The following is a 17,298-nucleotide window of genomic DNA, read 5'->3' on the forward strand; positions in this document are numbered from 1 at the left end:
CGCTCCCTCCCCACATCCCCCCCTCCCTGTGGCGGGCGGTGCCCGCTGCACATATAGCGCTGTGCTCGCAGCCGCGGCCCGGAGCGCGGCGGCGGCGGTGTTGGTGGCGGTGGTAGTGACAGTGGTAGTCACAGTGCCAGTGACCCAGACGGAGGGCTGGCCCGTGTGGTACCGGCACAGCCCAGGGTCGGACATCGCTGAGGAAGGTGTAAGTAACGACGCTGCTGCCCACGGCCTTGTCACCTCTGCTGTTACTGTGGTGCGGCCTGCGCAGGTGTTGGCCTGCTCGACCTCCCTCAGCACCGGTCACGGCAGCAGGGGAAGCCTGAGCTTGTTGGTTAGACACGCAACGGCCTTGCGCCTGCGGCTTCAGCGCAGCTCTGGTGTATTGTATGAAAATCTGAGCTGCACATAGAGTTACGCTTATACACTGCCCTTAACCCTTAAGATGGAAGCAGTTGGTTAAAGCTCTGCTCAAAGGCATTGGTGTCATTTCTCCCCTGGGAGGAATTCTGTAAATGGGAGGTAGCATAATGACAGTGTCATTTGAAATTTGGTCTCTGCATGTGATAATTTGCTAAAGAGATACAAAATTCTCTTTATAGGAAACACTGGCAAGCAATTGCCATATGTCACTACATACTTAGAGCAAGTGTTATGTGTTCCTCAAGATTGGTTTAAACCTGCCTTTACGAAATAACACGATGAAATGGAAATTCTGGGCTGACATTGCCAAATGACCTGAGCAATAGATATCCATATGAAGTTACTTGATGTGAATGTTTATCTTTTTTTTGCTTAAAGAGTAAGTAGGCTGCATCTGCTTAGCAATTCTGTGATTTTAGTTTAACTTGCTACTGGTTTAGGATTTCCATTGTTGTTTTCTTTTATTTTTCAGATAATACTGTGACACACAAGACTTATTTATTAAAATATGTTTACCGATATGAAATAGACATGGAATGAAATTTTCTGGAATGAAATAGACAAACAACATTGGACAGGTGTAATTATTTATAAGTAATGACAGTTCACTTATTTTTAGACACGTATTTGTTCTTTTTGATTAACCCCAAAAGTCTTTGGTGGAAGCAAAGAAACAAATACCTGTATTTGTATGGACCTAAAGTCTGCTGGAGGATAAATCATGCCATTCACCTGAGAGTTTTTCATACAAATGAGCCTCGGTGTAGATGGGCCAGAAGCAAAACACTTTGGTATAACAAATACATTTGCAGCCATGACTTTTTATACTACAGAGTTGCTAAACTTTTGACTTCTTCTTCCAAAGGACTTACAAAAGTGAACAGTCGCATGTCACGAATTAAGAGTACCTTAGAATCTGTTTCAAAGGCAGTGTCTGGCACTCACAGTGAACTGGTTTCACGGATAGCTCGATTGAAGTCACACTCGGGTACTCTGGGAAAAGCAAAGAAAAATAATGGAGATGCAAATCTAGAAAATGATAAACAAGTCACAGATGCCAGAACTCGGGATGACTGCAACAGAGGCCCAGCTGCAGGGAAATCCAGTTGTGCCAATGGAAACTTGGAGTCTATGTTATTAAGTTCAAGTGGCGCTTGCGAAGATGCTCCGGAAGATTCAGCATCTGCTAAAAACAACCTTTTTCATATAAGCTGCTTTTCTACAAGTTTTGGAGAGACTTACAACTTCATAGCTGATCATATAAACTGCTACTTTAGTAATAATCCTGTTATGGATCAAGAGAGAAAAAGGGATGCTTTATTACAGGACTCTCAGAGTGAAGAGAGTAATAAGCTTCATTCATCAGAAGATACTGTAGTGAGTGAAGAAAGGACGGTGGATTCAGCAGCTACTTTAGCTCCTGAAGCAGGGACTCTAGGTGCTGAAAAGCCAAGTACTGCTCTTCCAGTTTCCACTAAAAAAACTATTGCAAACTTTCTTTCATATCCCAGTAACAGTGTACAAGCTTTTGTGGACAGTTACATTGGTGGGTTGGTTCCCAAGTTAAGATCTGATACAAAAGCACTTTCACAGGAAAAGACTAAACAGGCAGAACAGGAAGTGTCTGAGAAGGGTGAGGAGGACAAAGCAAAAGAGGTTAAGGCTGCAGAAGAGAAGGAAAAGCATCTGTCTCTTCAGAGAGAAAAGGCAAGCCTTTGTTTAGTGTGGTTTTTTATGTATTGTTGCCAAGTATATTTTATACATATATGTATATATACTCTGCACATACATGTCTACATGTAAACTTATATGTACACATATAGTTACATAAATAAGTATATACCCATGTAGGTACATATATATATGTATATAGAAAAATTTAGTTACTTTTATTTGTTGTAGTTGTATTTCTTAGACTCTTTCATGGTTCAAATACTGTGATTTCAGAGTTGTCCTAAAAATACATCTGAGTACATGCTGACACGTGTTTTGTTTGGTGTATTGTTGCTGTGAGCTACCTTTATTTTTCTAGTAATCAAAGAACCAAAAGGTTGCCTGTTCACGTTTAAGCAATGCTTTCTTGGAGTCTGTGACAGATACCTGGTACAACATGCTGTCCATTACTTCTGAGAAATCTTAAAATAGCAGTTTGGAATTAGTCTTGACAAAGCTTATGCATTTCTTAGAGTAGTTCTGTGTTATTTGTGTAACTTTATCTTTTTTTTAGATTATTGCAAGAGTGAGTATTGATAACAGAACTCGAGCTTTAGTGCAAGCACTACGAAGATCCTCTAATCGAAGAGTCTGTATCAGCAGGGTTGAAGAACTGACCTATCACCTTCTAGAATTTCCAGAGAGCAGAGGAGTTGCAATTAAGGTACATATAGTCTTTATGCTTAGATGAAAGATAAATAGCTGACAGTCTGTTGACACAGAATAACATGAAACTTTCTTACGTGTTTTTTGTGGGCTAGTCATGTATTCTGTTTGTAGCTATTACAATGTGAATGTCTCTTGCTGTAGCTATTTTTTTTAGCTGTTTCAAGCAGATTCATATGCAAACTCTCTTCAGTTTAGCTAAAGGCCCTCCAGATTGCAGGGTTTAATTTAGAAGCATACAGCACTGTCATGTGGATAGATAGTATAGTTTATTCTAGTGGTAGGCGACAGTCCTACACTGTGTCCTCTGACGCAATTGCCCAGATGGGAGTGTACAGTACAGTTGATCAGTTGATCTGCATATGCCCAGCAGTTTTTATGCTTATTTACATGCTTCCTTTGAAGAGGGATGATAGTGGTGGAGTATAAGTATCAAATAAGTTCATGTAATCTCATCCTACTCATTCTCTTTCCTGCAGTGAGAGGACAGGAGGTGGGATGGTAGACTATGCTAGCCATATGAGCCAAATCACAGCATTTGTCAGTCTCATGCCCTTTTCCCCAAGATGTGACAGATGTGTGACATGGATTGTGGAATTTCTGGAAGATAGATTTTGGGGAATGGAGTGCAGGCCAGATGAATCATCCAGGCAGGGTACAGATCAGACATCTACATGGATATGTGTGAATTACTGTATTATGAAAGTGTACGTTCATTACTTCCATTTTGATTATAATACTCTGTATCTTAGTGACAATAATTGTACATTTAAAATTACTGTGAGGAAGAATTTTAATTTTAATTTTGCTTTGATATTAATGTACTTGGAAGGTATTTCCTGTTTTGAAGCAGTGTGATGCTTGTTCATCAAAATCTGTGCCTTTAGCTGTACTTGGTGTGCTCCGTACTTGAGTTTATGTTTGGCCAGTGTGACATTAAAGTCAGTAAAACTAAACTGCTGGTAAATGCAGCTTTTCTAGAGATTGGAAAGATTTACTTTTCACCTCGATTGTTCAATTCTGATAGGTTGTAGTTCAGCAGTGAGGCATATATGATGTAAGATTGGAGTCCTTTCTTTCCCTTGCTAGAGGGATGGGTAAATACAGGTTTAAAGAAGTTTTCATCTGAGCTTAACTAATATTTCAACTTTTATACTGAAATGCCAAACAAGTAAATTTAAGCATGGATTCTTTGGTATAAATACAGTTAGAATGAAATGTCTTTGTATTTATCAATAGGAAAAAATAATCCCATGCCTACTGAGACTAAGACAGGCAAATGACGAAAGTCTTCAGGCTGCTGTTAGAGAGACTTTAGCTATAATTGGATATACAGACCCTGTGAAAGGCTGGGGTATTCGAATCCTCACTATTGATGGAGGAGGAACAAGGTAAAACCTCTCTGTTATATGCTTGTAGTCTTTTTCATATTATAACTGGAAATAAAATTGAAGTTTCCCTTTAAGTTTATGCCCAAAGATGCCATTTATGATTTAGAGTTCTGTTTACATTTGTCCAAGTGATGGGTATTATTTTTGCTTACATTTGTGCTTAAATTTCCATGCATTAATAGTTCTGTGACATTGAAATTACTTGCCCTTTTAAAGCTGGCTATACACTTAAATGCTTGCATTGGCTTTTTCTGCTATGGAAATAAATTGTTATTTGAGTTAGTCCATTCATAAATCTAATCTCAGAAATACAAAATCTACTGCAAAATGCTAGAAGTAGTTTATACTCTTGAGATCGTGTTGTCTTGTACTTTTCTGGAGGATGTCTGCCTTAGCAGGAGTGGTTGTGTATGAAAGAATGAATAGGCTTGTGATGAAAGCTATTCTATTCATGCTGTCCATTTCTTTAATTTATGCACCACATGTCCTTAGTTATGTATGCTCTAGTTCTGCGTGAGTTTATGCACCTACCAACAATTATTTAAGAGTAGTAGCAGAAGCCTGTTCATTAAATTTGAAGTCTGAGGTTTACTACAAGCTGTGTTTGTTTTGGCACATTTGAAAAGATCTTGTCAAATATTTACTGATTCACAAATATCGATTGGTAGAAAGCAAAGTATAAAGTCATTGCAGAAACAGCTTCACAAGCTTTTTGTTTCCCCATAGTTTTTATTTCATCAAAATCAGTTGTCTTCAGTAAGGTGTAAGTGTATGTCACAACTTTTGGAAACACAAATGTTGAAGTTTATGGTAAACCATAAAGAGATTACAAAGTAGGAAGAAGGATGCTTCGCAGATAATGTATGATGCCTATATATATAAACATAGAGTTTTAATTTTTCTGTTAGATTCATAGGGGAGTGACATTATAGGACACTTTATCTTTAGAAAGCAGTACCTACATCTATAATGCTAAATGAAACAAGTCCAGACAGTGAGCCTGAGTACCAGCTGTTATGCTGCTTAATTGGTCGTGTTCAGCTGGTTATAGTTTTGGATTGGGTTAACTACAGCTCTTCAGCACAAGCCAAGACAGATTTTGGGGCAGCATGGAGGAGGTGCCATTCTGAGCAGAATGTGTTGGTAAAATGGATACTTGGTTTGGTGCTCCTTTTGCCATATGTAGTTTTTTAGCTCTAGCCCAGCAGATTTAGCACCTCTGCATGCCAGATACTGTTTCATGCCGCAGAAACACAAGTCTGGTGCTCTGGAATGCATCTCTCCCATGGTTTCAGGCACATAGAGTTGAAGCAAGAAAAACTACAGACAGAAAACACTATGTCCCAAACAGCATTATATATATAGCCCTGTTAGGACCAAACTTTTAAGTGCTGTGTGGTGTGGATGCAGCTAAAATCTATCCTGAGTCTTCATCCACAGATGATCATTCTTGAGCCTTGACTACAAAACTGGCAACAAAACAATATGGCTGTAGCTGCTGAGTTCTATCTTTGGTATGCTTGAGTATGTCAATTGTATTTATTTTTCATCAGTCCATTTTAATTTTGCTACTCCTTCATTCCCTGAAATATTCAGGATTCTTACAGTCACAACTGTAATAATTAAGCAAAGGTGGGCTTAATCAGTGCTATGTAAGATAAAGATTATCTTAAAACTTACATGTGAAGGGGATTTTTGTGTTTCAGGGGTTTAGTTGCACTTCAGACTCTACGGAAACTAGAAGAACTAACTGGAAAGCCGGTTCATCAACTTTTTGACTACATCTGTGGTGTAAGCACAGGTAATTGTTGAGTCACAAGTTGGAATGTTGCTATCAATATTGTAAAATAATGTCTGAGAATAAATGTAGATTTTTCAGAACTTGCCAGTTTCTGACTTTTGAGTGTAAGCTGGGAAAGTACAGGTGTGAGTTCTAAAGTTTTTCTTTTCCGAGTAAGAACTTTGAGTGATACGTGATACATTTGTCATCTTTTCAATGAGTGTGAAACCTTCTATTTTGCACACAGATAGAAATAGCTTGAATGTTTATGGGGCTTCACTGGCAATGAAGGTAATGTGCCTCATGGACTGATACTGGGCCAGTGGTGTTTCCTATCTTTATTAATGGCCTGCACAGTGGGACAGAGTGTGCCTGTACCAAGATATTGGGTGATGTGGAAATGGTTGGTACAGTGGTGAACTCTCTTCAGATTGGCCTGTACAGGCTGGAGAAAAGGATTGTTGGGAACCACCTGAGGTTCAGTAAAGCCAGGTACAAAGTCCTCCATCTGAGGTGACTGACTAGAAATCAGCTTTGTAGAAAAAGACCAGGTTTTGTTGGAACAAGGAAAACGTGAGTCACCAGTGTACTACTGCAGCAAAGAAAGTTGACTACATACTGGCTCTTATGCACAAGAACATACCCAGCAGATTAAGTGTCTTTGGCTACTGTATGTGTAGTTATGGGCTCCTCAGTAAACTCTTAATCTGTTGGGTGTGTTCTTGTACATACTGAGTCTAGCATAGGGCCAAGTAGATGGTCAGAGGACTGACTAGAGGTCATGACACAGAGGGAGAGAGTGTAAAAACTGGGTTGGTTCAGCCTTGAGAATGCTAAGGTGGGACCTTACTGCTGTTTCAACTAATGGGAAAATGCAGGGAAGATGGACCTAGATTCTTCCTGAAGGTTCACAGTGGTAGAAAAGTCATCAGGCAAGTTGGAACATGGGAAATTACATTTAGGTATAAGGTATCATGCTTTCCTTGCAAGGATAGTCAGACACTGGAAGGAGTTGCCTGTGCAGGCTTTGGAATCTCCAGCCCTGTTGATACTCAAAACTCAGCGGAATGAGTCCTGAGTACCCTGTTCTAATCGAACCTGTTTGAACAGAAGGCTGGACTAGATGACCTAGAGGTCCCTCCCAGGCTTAATTACTCTTGTGACTCAATAAGACATTACTCCTACCTAGGAAGTAGGAAACTCTAAAGCAGAAGTTTCTTTTTAAAAAACAGTCGTGTCTTTTAGAAATGATCCTGGACCAGCAGCAGCATAATGCTGATTTTTAACTGAAGAGGAATACTGCAGCTCAGTAGCTCAGTTTCCTTTAGAAACCAAAACTGTTCTTTTTTTTTTCTTCCCGCTATACTTAATCTTCCATACAGTTTAATTCAAAAAGTAACATTAAATGCAAATTACCATGAGTAGATACAATGTTTGTGTTCCCAGAGATTTGCTTAATAGGCTCAAAATAGTAGAGAAGATGGGAATGTGTAGGTCTATTACACAGAACTTGTTTGTGGGCACAATATGGTTTTATATTTTTAAAAACTCTTTGAAGGGAAAAAGAAGTTAATTTGGCAGTAAGTAATATCTTCCTTGGAAGGTATTTCACAACAAAACACTTCCCTAATGTCTCCTTCAGTCATAATAAAGGCATTTGTTCTTTGATGTTGGGGCCTGATATTCTTAATTTGATCCCACTACTCTGATTAGAACTAACTTTATTCTTAATTCTTCACCAGATTTGGGGTTTTATAACTCCTAGTAAATACTTAATGTGTTCCGTTAAGCTTTGTTTACACTGTCAAGCTTTTGTGTGCAGTAGTCCAGCTTGCAATAACAGGTGACAGGGCATAGCTGGAAGACCTTATCGTATCTGTCAGCATGTGCTAGCAGTGTACTTCATTTCGGTTTGTGTTGATGGTACATATGCCTATAGGTTTTGCAGAAGCTTGCAGCTGGATGCTGTCTCCCAGTATATCAAAGTTACTTCTGAACAGTGGTGCATTTATAATTCAGTCACAGGGAGCAGTTTATAACATCAAGAGTATGTGATGAGGCAAAGTGCTTTTCATGTGTGCTGGCCTGCTCAAATAATTCATGCTTTCTTTTTCCCCCTAAATTTCTGCATTGAGATAATAATTAGTTGCATTCAGATGCATCATCTGAGGGATCTGATCATTGACATATTGTGATCAAAAGTTCTTGTATTGCTTCCAGCGCATTTTATTGCAAACATGACTGAATTGTACTGTGAATGTGTACACATCCACAATTTTGGATGTGTGAATTTTGCATTTTTTTTATCCCAAAATATTCCTCCCAAGTTAAGAACAGCATGGGGCTAGTGCCCCTATGTATCTTTCCAGCCTTCAGTGATTTACCAGTGATGAGCCTCCATAAACAAAGCTGGCATCTCTCTGTGTTGATGATTTTGTTTTGCCCGTGATGTCCTTCCAGTTTTAAAATGCATTTTGAAAACCTTTCTGATTGGAAGAAGATTTTTGTTTTTCTGAACTCATGAGTAAGTCAAGGCATGTATTATGGAGCTGGAAGCATCCTTAGGGGGTTATCTCATTTCCCAAGGGAAAGATCAGTGGTGTACTGACAATTTTCTAAGATTCTGGATCCTGTCAGACCACTTCAGAAAATCAGTGCTTGTGCTCTGATGTCTTCGCAACTGGGGGGGGGGGAATCCAGATGTCCAGTGTGAATCTTCCTGTTGCAGTTCAAGTTTGTTTCCTCTTGTCCTGACTCCCCAGGAGCACAGATAACAGATTCTTCTCTTTGCAGCTGCCTTCCGTGCATTTAAAGGCTTTTCTCATAGCCTGAGTGACCAGGCTTTCCTTACACACCAGTTTCCTCTACTTTTGCTTTTTATTTTTTTTTTATTTTGAGGACTTCTCTTGTGTAATTTTATTTTTTTTTCCATTGGTCCACATTTTTTTTTTTAAGAATGTCCCTGAGGTCTAGATGTAGCACTTCAGCTGAGGTCTTACTATAGTAGTGAATGAGTCTTTCCTCGTTTCCCATTACTGAATGTCTTTCAGGTGTCTTATTAGCCAGCAGCATTCCTATGTTCTTCAAGATGTGCTCCTTAGCCTTGCAGGTTTTATTGAGGTATTTTATCCCACTGAGATGTTGACTGTCAAGGCTGAGATGGTGGCTGGAGTGCAGGAGTCTGTGATACGGGTACAGTGATGGAAGTGTCAAATGTTTCTCACTGGACTGTCTGATAGAGCCTGCGCTATGTTTTGATTTTGACCTTGCTGCCCTGTGAGTGTCTTGTTACTGTCCAGCAGGTTTCAGCCGAGTCCTTTAATGCATACCCTGACTCTGATAGTATCCGCTGCCACTTGGGTGCTGTCTGCAGTTTTGGGTGCTGTTTCTCAGGAGGTGAAGTGAAAATGAGTTTGGACATGTTACGAGTTTTGGCTCTTTGTGCTTGAAACTGTTCACCAAAATAGCAAGTGTGTGATGCAGTAGAATTGTTGCTGGAGAATTAAAAGGAAAGAAGGTAGCAGAGGCTTTGCATAACCTGGGAAAACTGTTGCTCTGCTGTTAGCTGTTTACCATGTGTTGAAAACAGGCATTTGGTAATTTGACAGTTGGGCAACTGTCTCTTGATGAAACAGGTCAGGTTGACCCAGGTTATGTTAAACATGTGTGATGCATGTGAACAACATGAAATAAATGGAGACCGTCAATCCTTGACACTCAGTTACCATGGTGGTGGAGTTTGTGAGAAGCTTGGAAATCATGTTTCGTTTAAAACCAGTTGTAACTACCTTTATGTACTTCTTTCTGCATGTGTTTTACTCTATTTCAAGAATTTATTCGTTTTAAAATTGTTTTCAAACCTATTGCATTCATGTCCAAATTGGAAAAATTACATGTCCTAATTATTCCATGTCCTCACAGTATTGCACAAGTAGATTTAAAGGTAGTATATGTCCCTTTCAGTTTAATGTATCTTAGAGTTGTAGTGCTGCACTATTTTTCCCCAGTCTTTTCAATGGTATCCCGCAACCAGCCTTTTTGGATACTGTTGTTTTGTTCCTAGAGGAGTAGGTCATCATTTTTGAGGCACACACTAGATGGCAGTGTGTATGAATGACTAAATAGTTTCAACTAAATGTATTCCAAACTAGACTTTATAGAATTTTCCTAGATTTTTTCCTTCCTGAAAAGATCAGAGTTTGCCAGATAGGAAGTAGTGCTCCAGATATGTTTTTAATACCACACCATAGATTTCTCTTACTAATTTCTCTTTCCAACTAAAGCAGTGGACTTCATTTGCTTTCTGCCATATGCTTTTGTTTAGGGATAAAAACTGCAGAATGAAATAATGCCATTTTTCAAATTCTCATAATTCTGTTCTGGGGTGTAGACTCTTTCTATCTTGTATATGTTCTTTTAAAGCATAGTTTGGGATCTCTGAACAGAAATTTAATGATACGAATGTCAATTGGTCTTCCCTTTTCAAGATAGTGATACTGCTGACTTATGAACAACATGAAATGGTAATGTATCTTTATAATCTTACTCCAGGCTATATTTTACATTTCAAAATACTTCTTTTTCAGGAGCTATATTAGCTTTTATGTTGGGATTGTTCCATATCCCTCTGGATGATTGCGAAGAACTATATCGCAAGTTAGGATCAGATGTTTTTAAGCAGAATGTCATTGTTGGAACAGTCAAAATGGGTTGGAGCCATGCCTTTTATGACAGTGATATATGGGAAAAAATACTCAAGTAAGTAAAAAATGATTATGTGACAAATAATTAGTATAATACCTGAGACCCCTCAGCTTTGTTGTTGTTTCACCGGTAAGCAGTAGAAGGGGTTAGCATATACTCTTATTTGTTTGAAATTACTGTTTTCATATTTACCAAAACATTGAAAGCCTTTAATGTAATGATTTCTGTTTGTGGGGAATAAAGTAAGCTTTGGTGCACTCATTTCTGATTATATTCCTGTATGCCTGCCAGCTCTGCTTGATCTGACTCATTACAGATCTGCTACAAATTTTACTGGCCACCTGCTGTGCCTTTTTTCTTATAGGAGACATAGTGAGAAATGAAATAATCTGCTGTAGTAGGGATTTTTCATCTTAGCTGCTACATTGAGTGGTTTTGCCCATTGCCCCTTCATTTGAAAAGGGAAATTTAAGGATTGCAATCAAAAAATACTGTATGGGAGTCAGCAATGGAATGGTATTTGCTCATAGATATGTATACAAATGCATTCAGGAAAAGTCACTGAAAAAGATTATATTACAAGTTTTATTAGTTTAATTTTATTCATCTGTATTTGGTGTCATAGTTGTAGAGCTGATGTTGTAGTTTCCCTAACAGTGTAAGCTGGCACTGCTACTGAAGAGCTGAAACATCATTCTCTTAGTGGAAATGTAAGATGCAAATTCTTTCTTTCGATAAGTCATGGCAAGTTCCTCTAGAACTTGATTAATGTACTTATGGCATTGGAAGAGGATTTTTCTGGACATTGTAGTGGTGACAAATGTGCTGCCTGTGTTTTAAGCATCACACTTCTTTGCTGAAGTGGAGAGAGAGGCTTCCAAGCACCATTTCTCTGTGCCTTGGCAGATTTTCAGGAGTGAGCATGTTTACCAATATGAGTTTTCCTTCTCAGATGCCTGGCGTCGTATCCCCGTCCCCCCGTCCCCTTTTTGTTTTTTAGAAACAACAGTTTTCTCTGCCTGCCTTCTTTTCTTCCCCTGCCCAACTCAAAACAATATTGTGAAAAATCACCTCAAAATTACCTCATGTGGAAGTATGTTTCATGCCTTTAACTAAAATGCTGTTATTCTTTACAGCTACATGTAACACATGAGGGAGGTAAAGCACTCTGCTCTTGTGCAGGGGACAGAAGCCAGGCAGTTAATATATTATCCATAGATTAAATTAATGAAATGACATTTTGTTGACCTAATTCTGCACTGACGAAGGGAGATGCTATGCCTCCACATTTTATTGAAATAGCAGGGATTCCTGCAGGCTTCCCTGTGGTGTGGAAGCCTACAACTAAGAAGGGAATTGAAAGGTTATATACCATTTCCTTATGGCAATAAGAAGGTCTTTTAATCACTGCGTGGGGAAAACTGATTTATGTTTTGTTTTAAATTTTAAAGCCTTGCTAGTGCTGGGTGGATGTTGTTTAAATGGTAGTAGACTTGTCAGCCTTGCTTGAAACAGGGTATCTGTTAACAGGAATGCAGTATGTATTTAGCCTTACCACAATATTGATGGTATTATTTTCTGTCAGAAAGTATTCTTGCTGAAAGTAATTAAGCTAATGTTGCATTAGGCTAATGTTGCGTGTATTCAGAAAATGACAACTGAAAAGGAATTTCTCAGTGCTCTAGGAAATCTGTTTTATGTCTTACATGCATTTTAACTCTTCCTATGTGTTTAACTCATGTGTTCGTTGAAATGCAATTTCAGAACCAGTTTTTAACAGTTACTTTTATTACTCTGTGCAGAAAACTATACTTACTGTATGTACATCAGTCTGTGTAATGCTATATTGAATTACATTTGTGAGAAGCCTGGCTTACAGTTCCAAGTTGTCTTACTTTCTTTAGACTGTAGTTCACGTACACAATTTTCTTCTTTCACACTGTCTTGAGAAACTACTGGAGAAATTTGGTAAGCAGCTAAGGGGTTTCACAAGTTAACTAAAATCCCATACTGGGAATTTGTAATCTTGAGAAGCAGTCAAGCACTGTATAGAGGGTAGGATAAAAGTTACGCGTTCTTCATCCTTGGGAAAATGGATAATGCCTGTGTTTGGGATTACAAGAATATTACTTAAAACCAGCATTTGTTATGCAAATTGAAGTGTAAATTGAGATGACTCTCCAGTGGCTAGACAGGCAACACTTTTTCTGTAAGAGTTAGTCTCGCCAGACACACTCAACAGATTTTGCAGCATTATCAGCGAGATATTGTGTATCCTTATGGAACATGCAGTACATCTCCTATGTACATTTGGCAAAGTTGTGGTAGTTTCCTGAAAACTTTTGTTGCTGTTAGAAGGGGGTAGAAGTTACAATTTTGCCTTTGGGATTGAATGGCCTTTATCCAGAATATTCAGTTGTATCCTGGCTGTAGCCCATTGGTATGTTTCTTTGACCATATGGCTGGCAATATGTTCTTCACAGCATTTTTGAAATGAGTGTTGCAATACTAATGACTTGAAGCAATGAAAGAGCAACATATGTAAAGGAGACTTGTTTAGGTGGGTCATGTCTAGAGGACATAAGTCACAGCCAAACACAAACAAAGCAGATTAACGGAAAAACAGAATGGCAAATGAAGGTATGTGTGAAGTAATAACCTGTGAGGGAAAAAATGTAAAAAGCTTACAGGATTTAAACTAATATGAAAAGTAATTCGAGTGTTGTCATGCATGGTTTAATGAAACGATTGTGTGCTCATGATCAAACAAGATGATTCAGTATATGACAGTTGTTATTCAAAATACATAAACTGTTACAATGCTTTAATATAGTTTCAGTTTCATTTAAAATACTACTTATGGTTCCAGTTACCCCATTTTAGAGAACATCGCTATCACAAGATTGATAAAAAGTAGCCAGTGACCTAAAGGCAACAGAGGGTTTTGGAGTCTTTATCTTTACAAAGAGCAAACAAGTTAAAGCAGTAATTTGTAGAAAAACAGTAGAATATCTTGAGACTTACTGTTCTCACCTCTTTTGAAGAAGAAGGGACTGTTCCACAAAATTAAAATGAGGAGACTTTCTCTTTTAACACATTACGTGAATAAACTGTGGAATAAATTGTGTTGCGACTTTGATAAAGAAAATAATTGAACAATGAGGATTGACATATAATAAGCAATTACAGTATTAATGCCAGCACCAAAACTAAAATAAATTTGGAGGTGATTCTTTAGACCTTACAACGTAAAGCTGCATAGTAGTTTAAAAACTTTCTCGTACCTACTCTGAAGCATCCATTCCTGGCCTTCCTATGAAACAAGATGCAAGAAAAATAATCCAGTTGGACACTTCCTATGATTAAGCAGTGAATATTACTTATGCAGTTTTTTAATCTTTGCACTCAGGGTTTGGGAAAAATTGTCTAATACAGATATTTGGGATGAAGTAGATGAAAGCGATGCAAATCAGTAGATGTCTTTCATATCTCACCTCTGTCAATCTCATCTTTTATTTCTGTATATTCCTACTTCATGGTTCTGTGTGCTTTCATCTCCTTCTCTACTTAGTGAGTGCAGATGGCACTCCTCCCCTTCTGGTTGGTAACTGAGACTGGGATTCAAACATTTGTTGGGGGTGGGGGGAAGTAAGACATAGCTACTGATGTAAAAATTGTGTCAGCAGCAGTCTTCGATCACAGCACTAGAAGCTGTCTGTCTCCCTCCCTATCAAGGCACACATACAGCCATTTTTCAAGTCCAGATACCCACCAGTGGAACAGTAAATTGTCCTGCTTCCAAATACAGTTTACTGTCTGCATTGAGGACTGCTGGTATGGTACCATTTTAAGCTCTTTGATATTCTGACCTGACTGTGTTGATAAAGGTCTTACTGGTAACAGTGGAAGCAGTGCTACCTACTTTCACAGTACTGCGGGCTATAAATGGATGCTCTCCTAACAGCCCATGATATCACTGTGCTTAAAATGTGTGGCAATACTGAAAACTGTCTTTGCAGAATAAATAAGGTTAAGGCACCACCTGTGTTTGGGTGAACCATTTTCAAGGGGAGGAAGGAAACTTCCTGATTTAAAAGAAAGCCTGTTTGGAATAGTTATGGATGAGCACCCATTCTGTAGAGTTTTATACTTTTACTGTACCAAATGAAGATGAAACAGATGCTGATATGAGATTATTGATGAGTAAGCTATCTTCCAGCCTCCTGCAGTGTGCAGGAGAGCTGCCTTCTACTTAACGCTTAGAACACTGACCCTAATGCCGATGTGGTGATAAATTACAAAGCTGAATGCTCATGTAATTTCACGGTCAGATTTATACAAATGTATGCGTATGAAAAAATTCCACCTTAAAAAGGAGTATTAAATGCATATCGAATTCCTGTTATGGAAGATTACATGTAGATGTTTTAAATTCTAAATCATATAGAATGGTGTTTTCCTTAGCTTTTTTTTCATAACAGTTCAGGAGAGTAATTTTTGTTACTACAAAAGACCATAATAAGGAGATATTGATTTTTTTTTCTAATTTTTAAATGTAACAAAGTATTTCATTTTCCTCTCACAAAGGAGTTGAGTAATCCTCATGATTTATGGTTAAGTATGTGGTGAAGTAACTGAATCAAGATCTCAGTCACTCTTGCAACTTATTTCCATTAGCCTGGAAGGTTTGGAATATTGATCGGTTGAAGTCAACTGGAGAAATCTGATTATTAAAGTAAAATCTGAGCACTGATGCTTTAAATGCAAAGTTCTCAGAAGTAAGGATGGTAAAAATCAGTGTCTTTTGTTCATGCTAAAGTGATACAGCATTTTATCCTTTATTTTTTTTTTCCACTTGTAGAGAAAGAATGGGCTCAAATCTGCTGATTGAAACTGCAAGAAATTCCAAATGTCCGAAGGTAAGTACATACTATGTAGTAGCTACACAGTAGTAAATACTTTGTGTTCCAGAAGTACTTTTAAGAGTTCTGAGTAAAAGTACTGTGCCCAGAAGAACATTGGATAAACAGCTTGAGTGTTGATATGCTCTCCAAGCTTCCGTGTGAGATAACCCTTTCTCTTAAAGGATAAAAAAATCATTAGATTCTTAAACTTCTGAGCAGTTTCTCATAGTTTTAGTTAATACTTTAAGTTAGAATATGTTTCACAGATTTTTATTTTTAAGGGTTGTAAGCAGAGAAATACTAGGTCAACTTCTCGAGGTTGTGCAGAGTTTGAGAGTTTTTTAATAGAATTCTGATATCTGGAGATCCTGTCATGTCAGCTGTGATCTGTGTTATTGTATAATGAGAGAACAGGGTTGCTCCTCACTTTAGGTGGATTACCAGGTTTCCTCCAGTCACATTCGTAGGCCGCAAGATCTTCACTCTTCCTGTAAGATATAAAGGGCACCAAATTAATTGGAGGGGTGTTATATACAGCAGCAGCACGAGAGTGAAAGATGAGAAAGGAAAGTTATTTTATTCTTGGTGAAGGATAGGGTGTGAAGAAAGAAGAGAAATATAATAGCCCGTATTTCAGAACAATCTGTAATTAACAGGTGTTTTGGTGTCATAGCACTATATTCAATGCTTTACTGTTAAATGGAAGATATTCACATTTTTCTAAACATAGAAACATGTGCTTGACTGACTGCGTTCCTAGTCCATGTCTAAAACAAGGACATGAAAAGGCTGGAGTGGTATGTTGCTTTCTGAGAGAGAAGCTATCCTACATTGACTTGAAAGTTATCTTTGAACTGGGATCTTTGGCTTCCTTCCATGTTCTTCAGTAATAAAATGTGAATATAAATAGACCTGAAACTGGCTATTCCCAGTAATCGGTTTGTTTTGCTGGCAGTGGTGGCACTCTTTACAAGGCATAGCAAAATCAAACATGCGGTTGTATGCTCTGCTGCTGTTAAATTCACAGATTTTTCCAGAAGGTGCTCAGGACTTTGCAACTTAGACTGCATCAAAATATATATGGGTATTGCCAAAAATAAATTAAAGCATCGGTTTTCTATTAAATTTTCCAAAGGCTTTTTTTTTTTCTTAGTGCTTTTAGAAGTACTTAGAAGCCAACCTTCCTTTTTACCAAAACAGGAAACTTTTCCTCCATCGAATGGTGCAGTATGAATCACGCACATGTTTTGCTTGTGCATTATCAAATAGAAGTTATACTTTCCTTTTCTATAAGGATGGGCTTACTGTGAATTAAATGATACAACATAGCTGAAGAATGGAAATTAATGCAGTGGTATCAGTGTCAGCTCCTAGTGCTGTTGAGAAATGTTTCACAAATACACCCTTCTCTAAAACAGTAAACAAAATATAACTGAACACCCACTTGGCTACGGAAGAGTATTGTTCTGTCAGTGCCAGCTAGGCTGGGTTCATCACCACTAAAAGGTCTTGCACATTCTAACACTCACTACAACTATAGGTACTCTCACCTCACATGTTACATCTGTAAAATGTTATTTCTTTGCAGTCATGTGTTTAGATTTATGGAAGTAGATTTTTGTCTTTTCACTTAAAATTACTTATAGGACTTTTGCTAATTACATTTCAGTGTCCTTACAAAAACCTTGAAAGACTTCTTTTGGATTCTTTGGGG

At 38.1% G+C, this 17,298-nt stretch overlaps 1 protein-coding gene across 1 annotated transcript in view; it reads left to right on the forward strand.

Moving 5' to 3' along the window:
- The first annotated feature begins 17 nt into the window (after positions 1-17).
- The window catches only part of PNPLA8 (patatin like phospholipase domain containing 8), a 36,890-nt gene continuing 19,609 nt past the window's right edge, over positions 18-17,298 (forward strand). Inside the window, exons 1-9 of the mRNA XM_061361167.1 lie at positions 18-103; positions 149-208; positions 899-937; positions 969-2,133; positions 2,654-2,803; positions 4,045-4,196; positions 5,903-5,997; positions 10,563-10,734; positions 15,542-15,599. Coding sequence (XP_061217151.1) covers positions 1,024-2,133; positions 2,654-2,803; positions 4,045-4,196; positions 5,903-5,997; positions 10,563-10,734; positions 15,542-15,599 — 1,737 coding nt within the window. The 5' untranslated portion in view covers positions 18-103; positions 149-208; positions 899-937; positions 969-1,023. The remainder of the gene's footprint in view (positions 104-148; positions 209-898; positions 938-968; positions 2,134-2,653; positions 2,804-4,044; positions 4,197-5,902; positions 5,998-10,562; positions 10,735-15,541; positions 15,600-17,298) is intronic.

This window comes from Neopsephotus bourkii, unplaced genomic scaffold (genome assembly GCF_033783945.1).
Source record: "Neopsephotus bourkii isolate Nb327-2 ecotype Australia unplaced genomic scaffold, CSIRO-AGI_Nbou_v1 NB_1053, whole genome shotgun sequence".
Lineage (NCBI taxonomy): Eukaryota > Metazoa > Chordata > Aves > Psittaciformes > Psittacidae > Neopsephotus > Neopsephotus bourkii.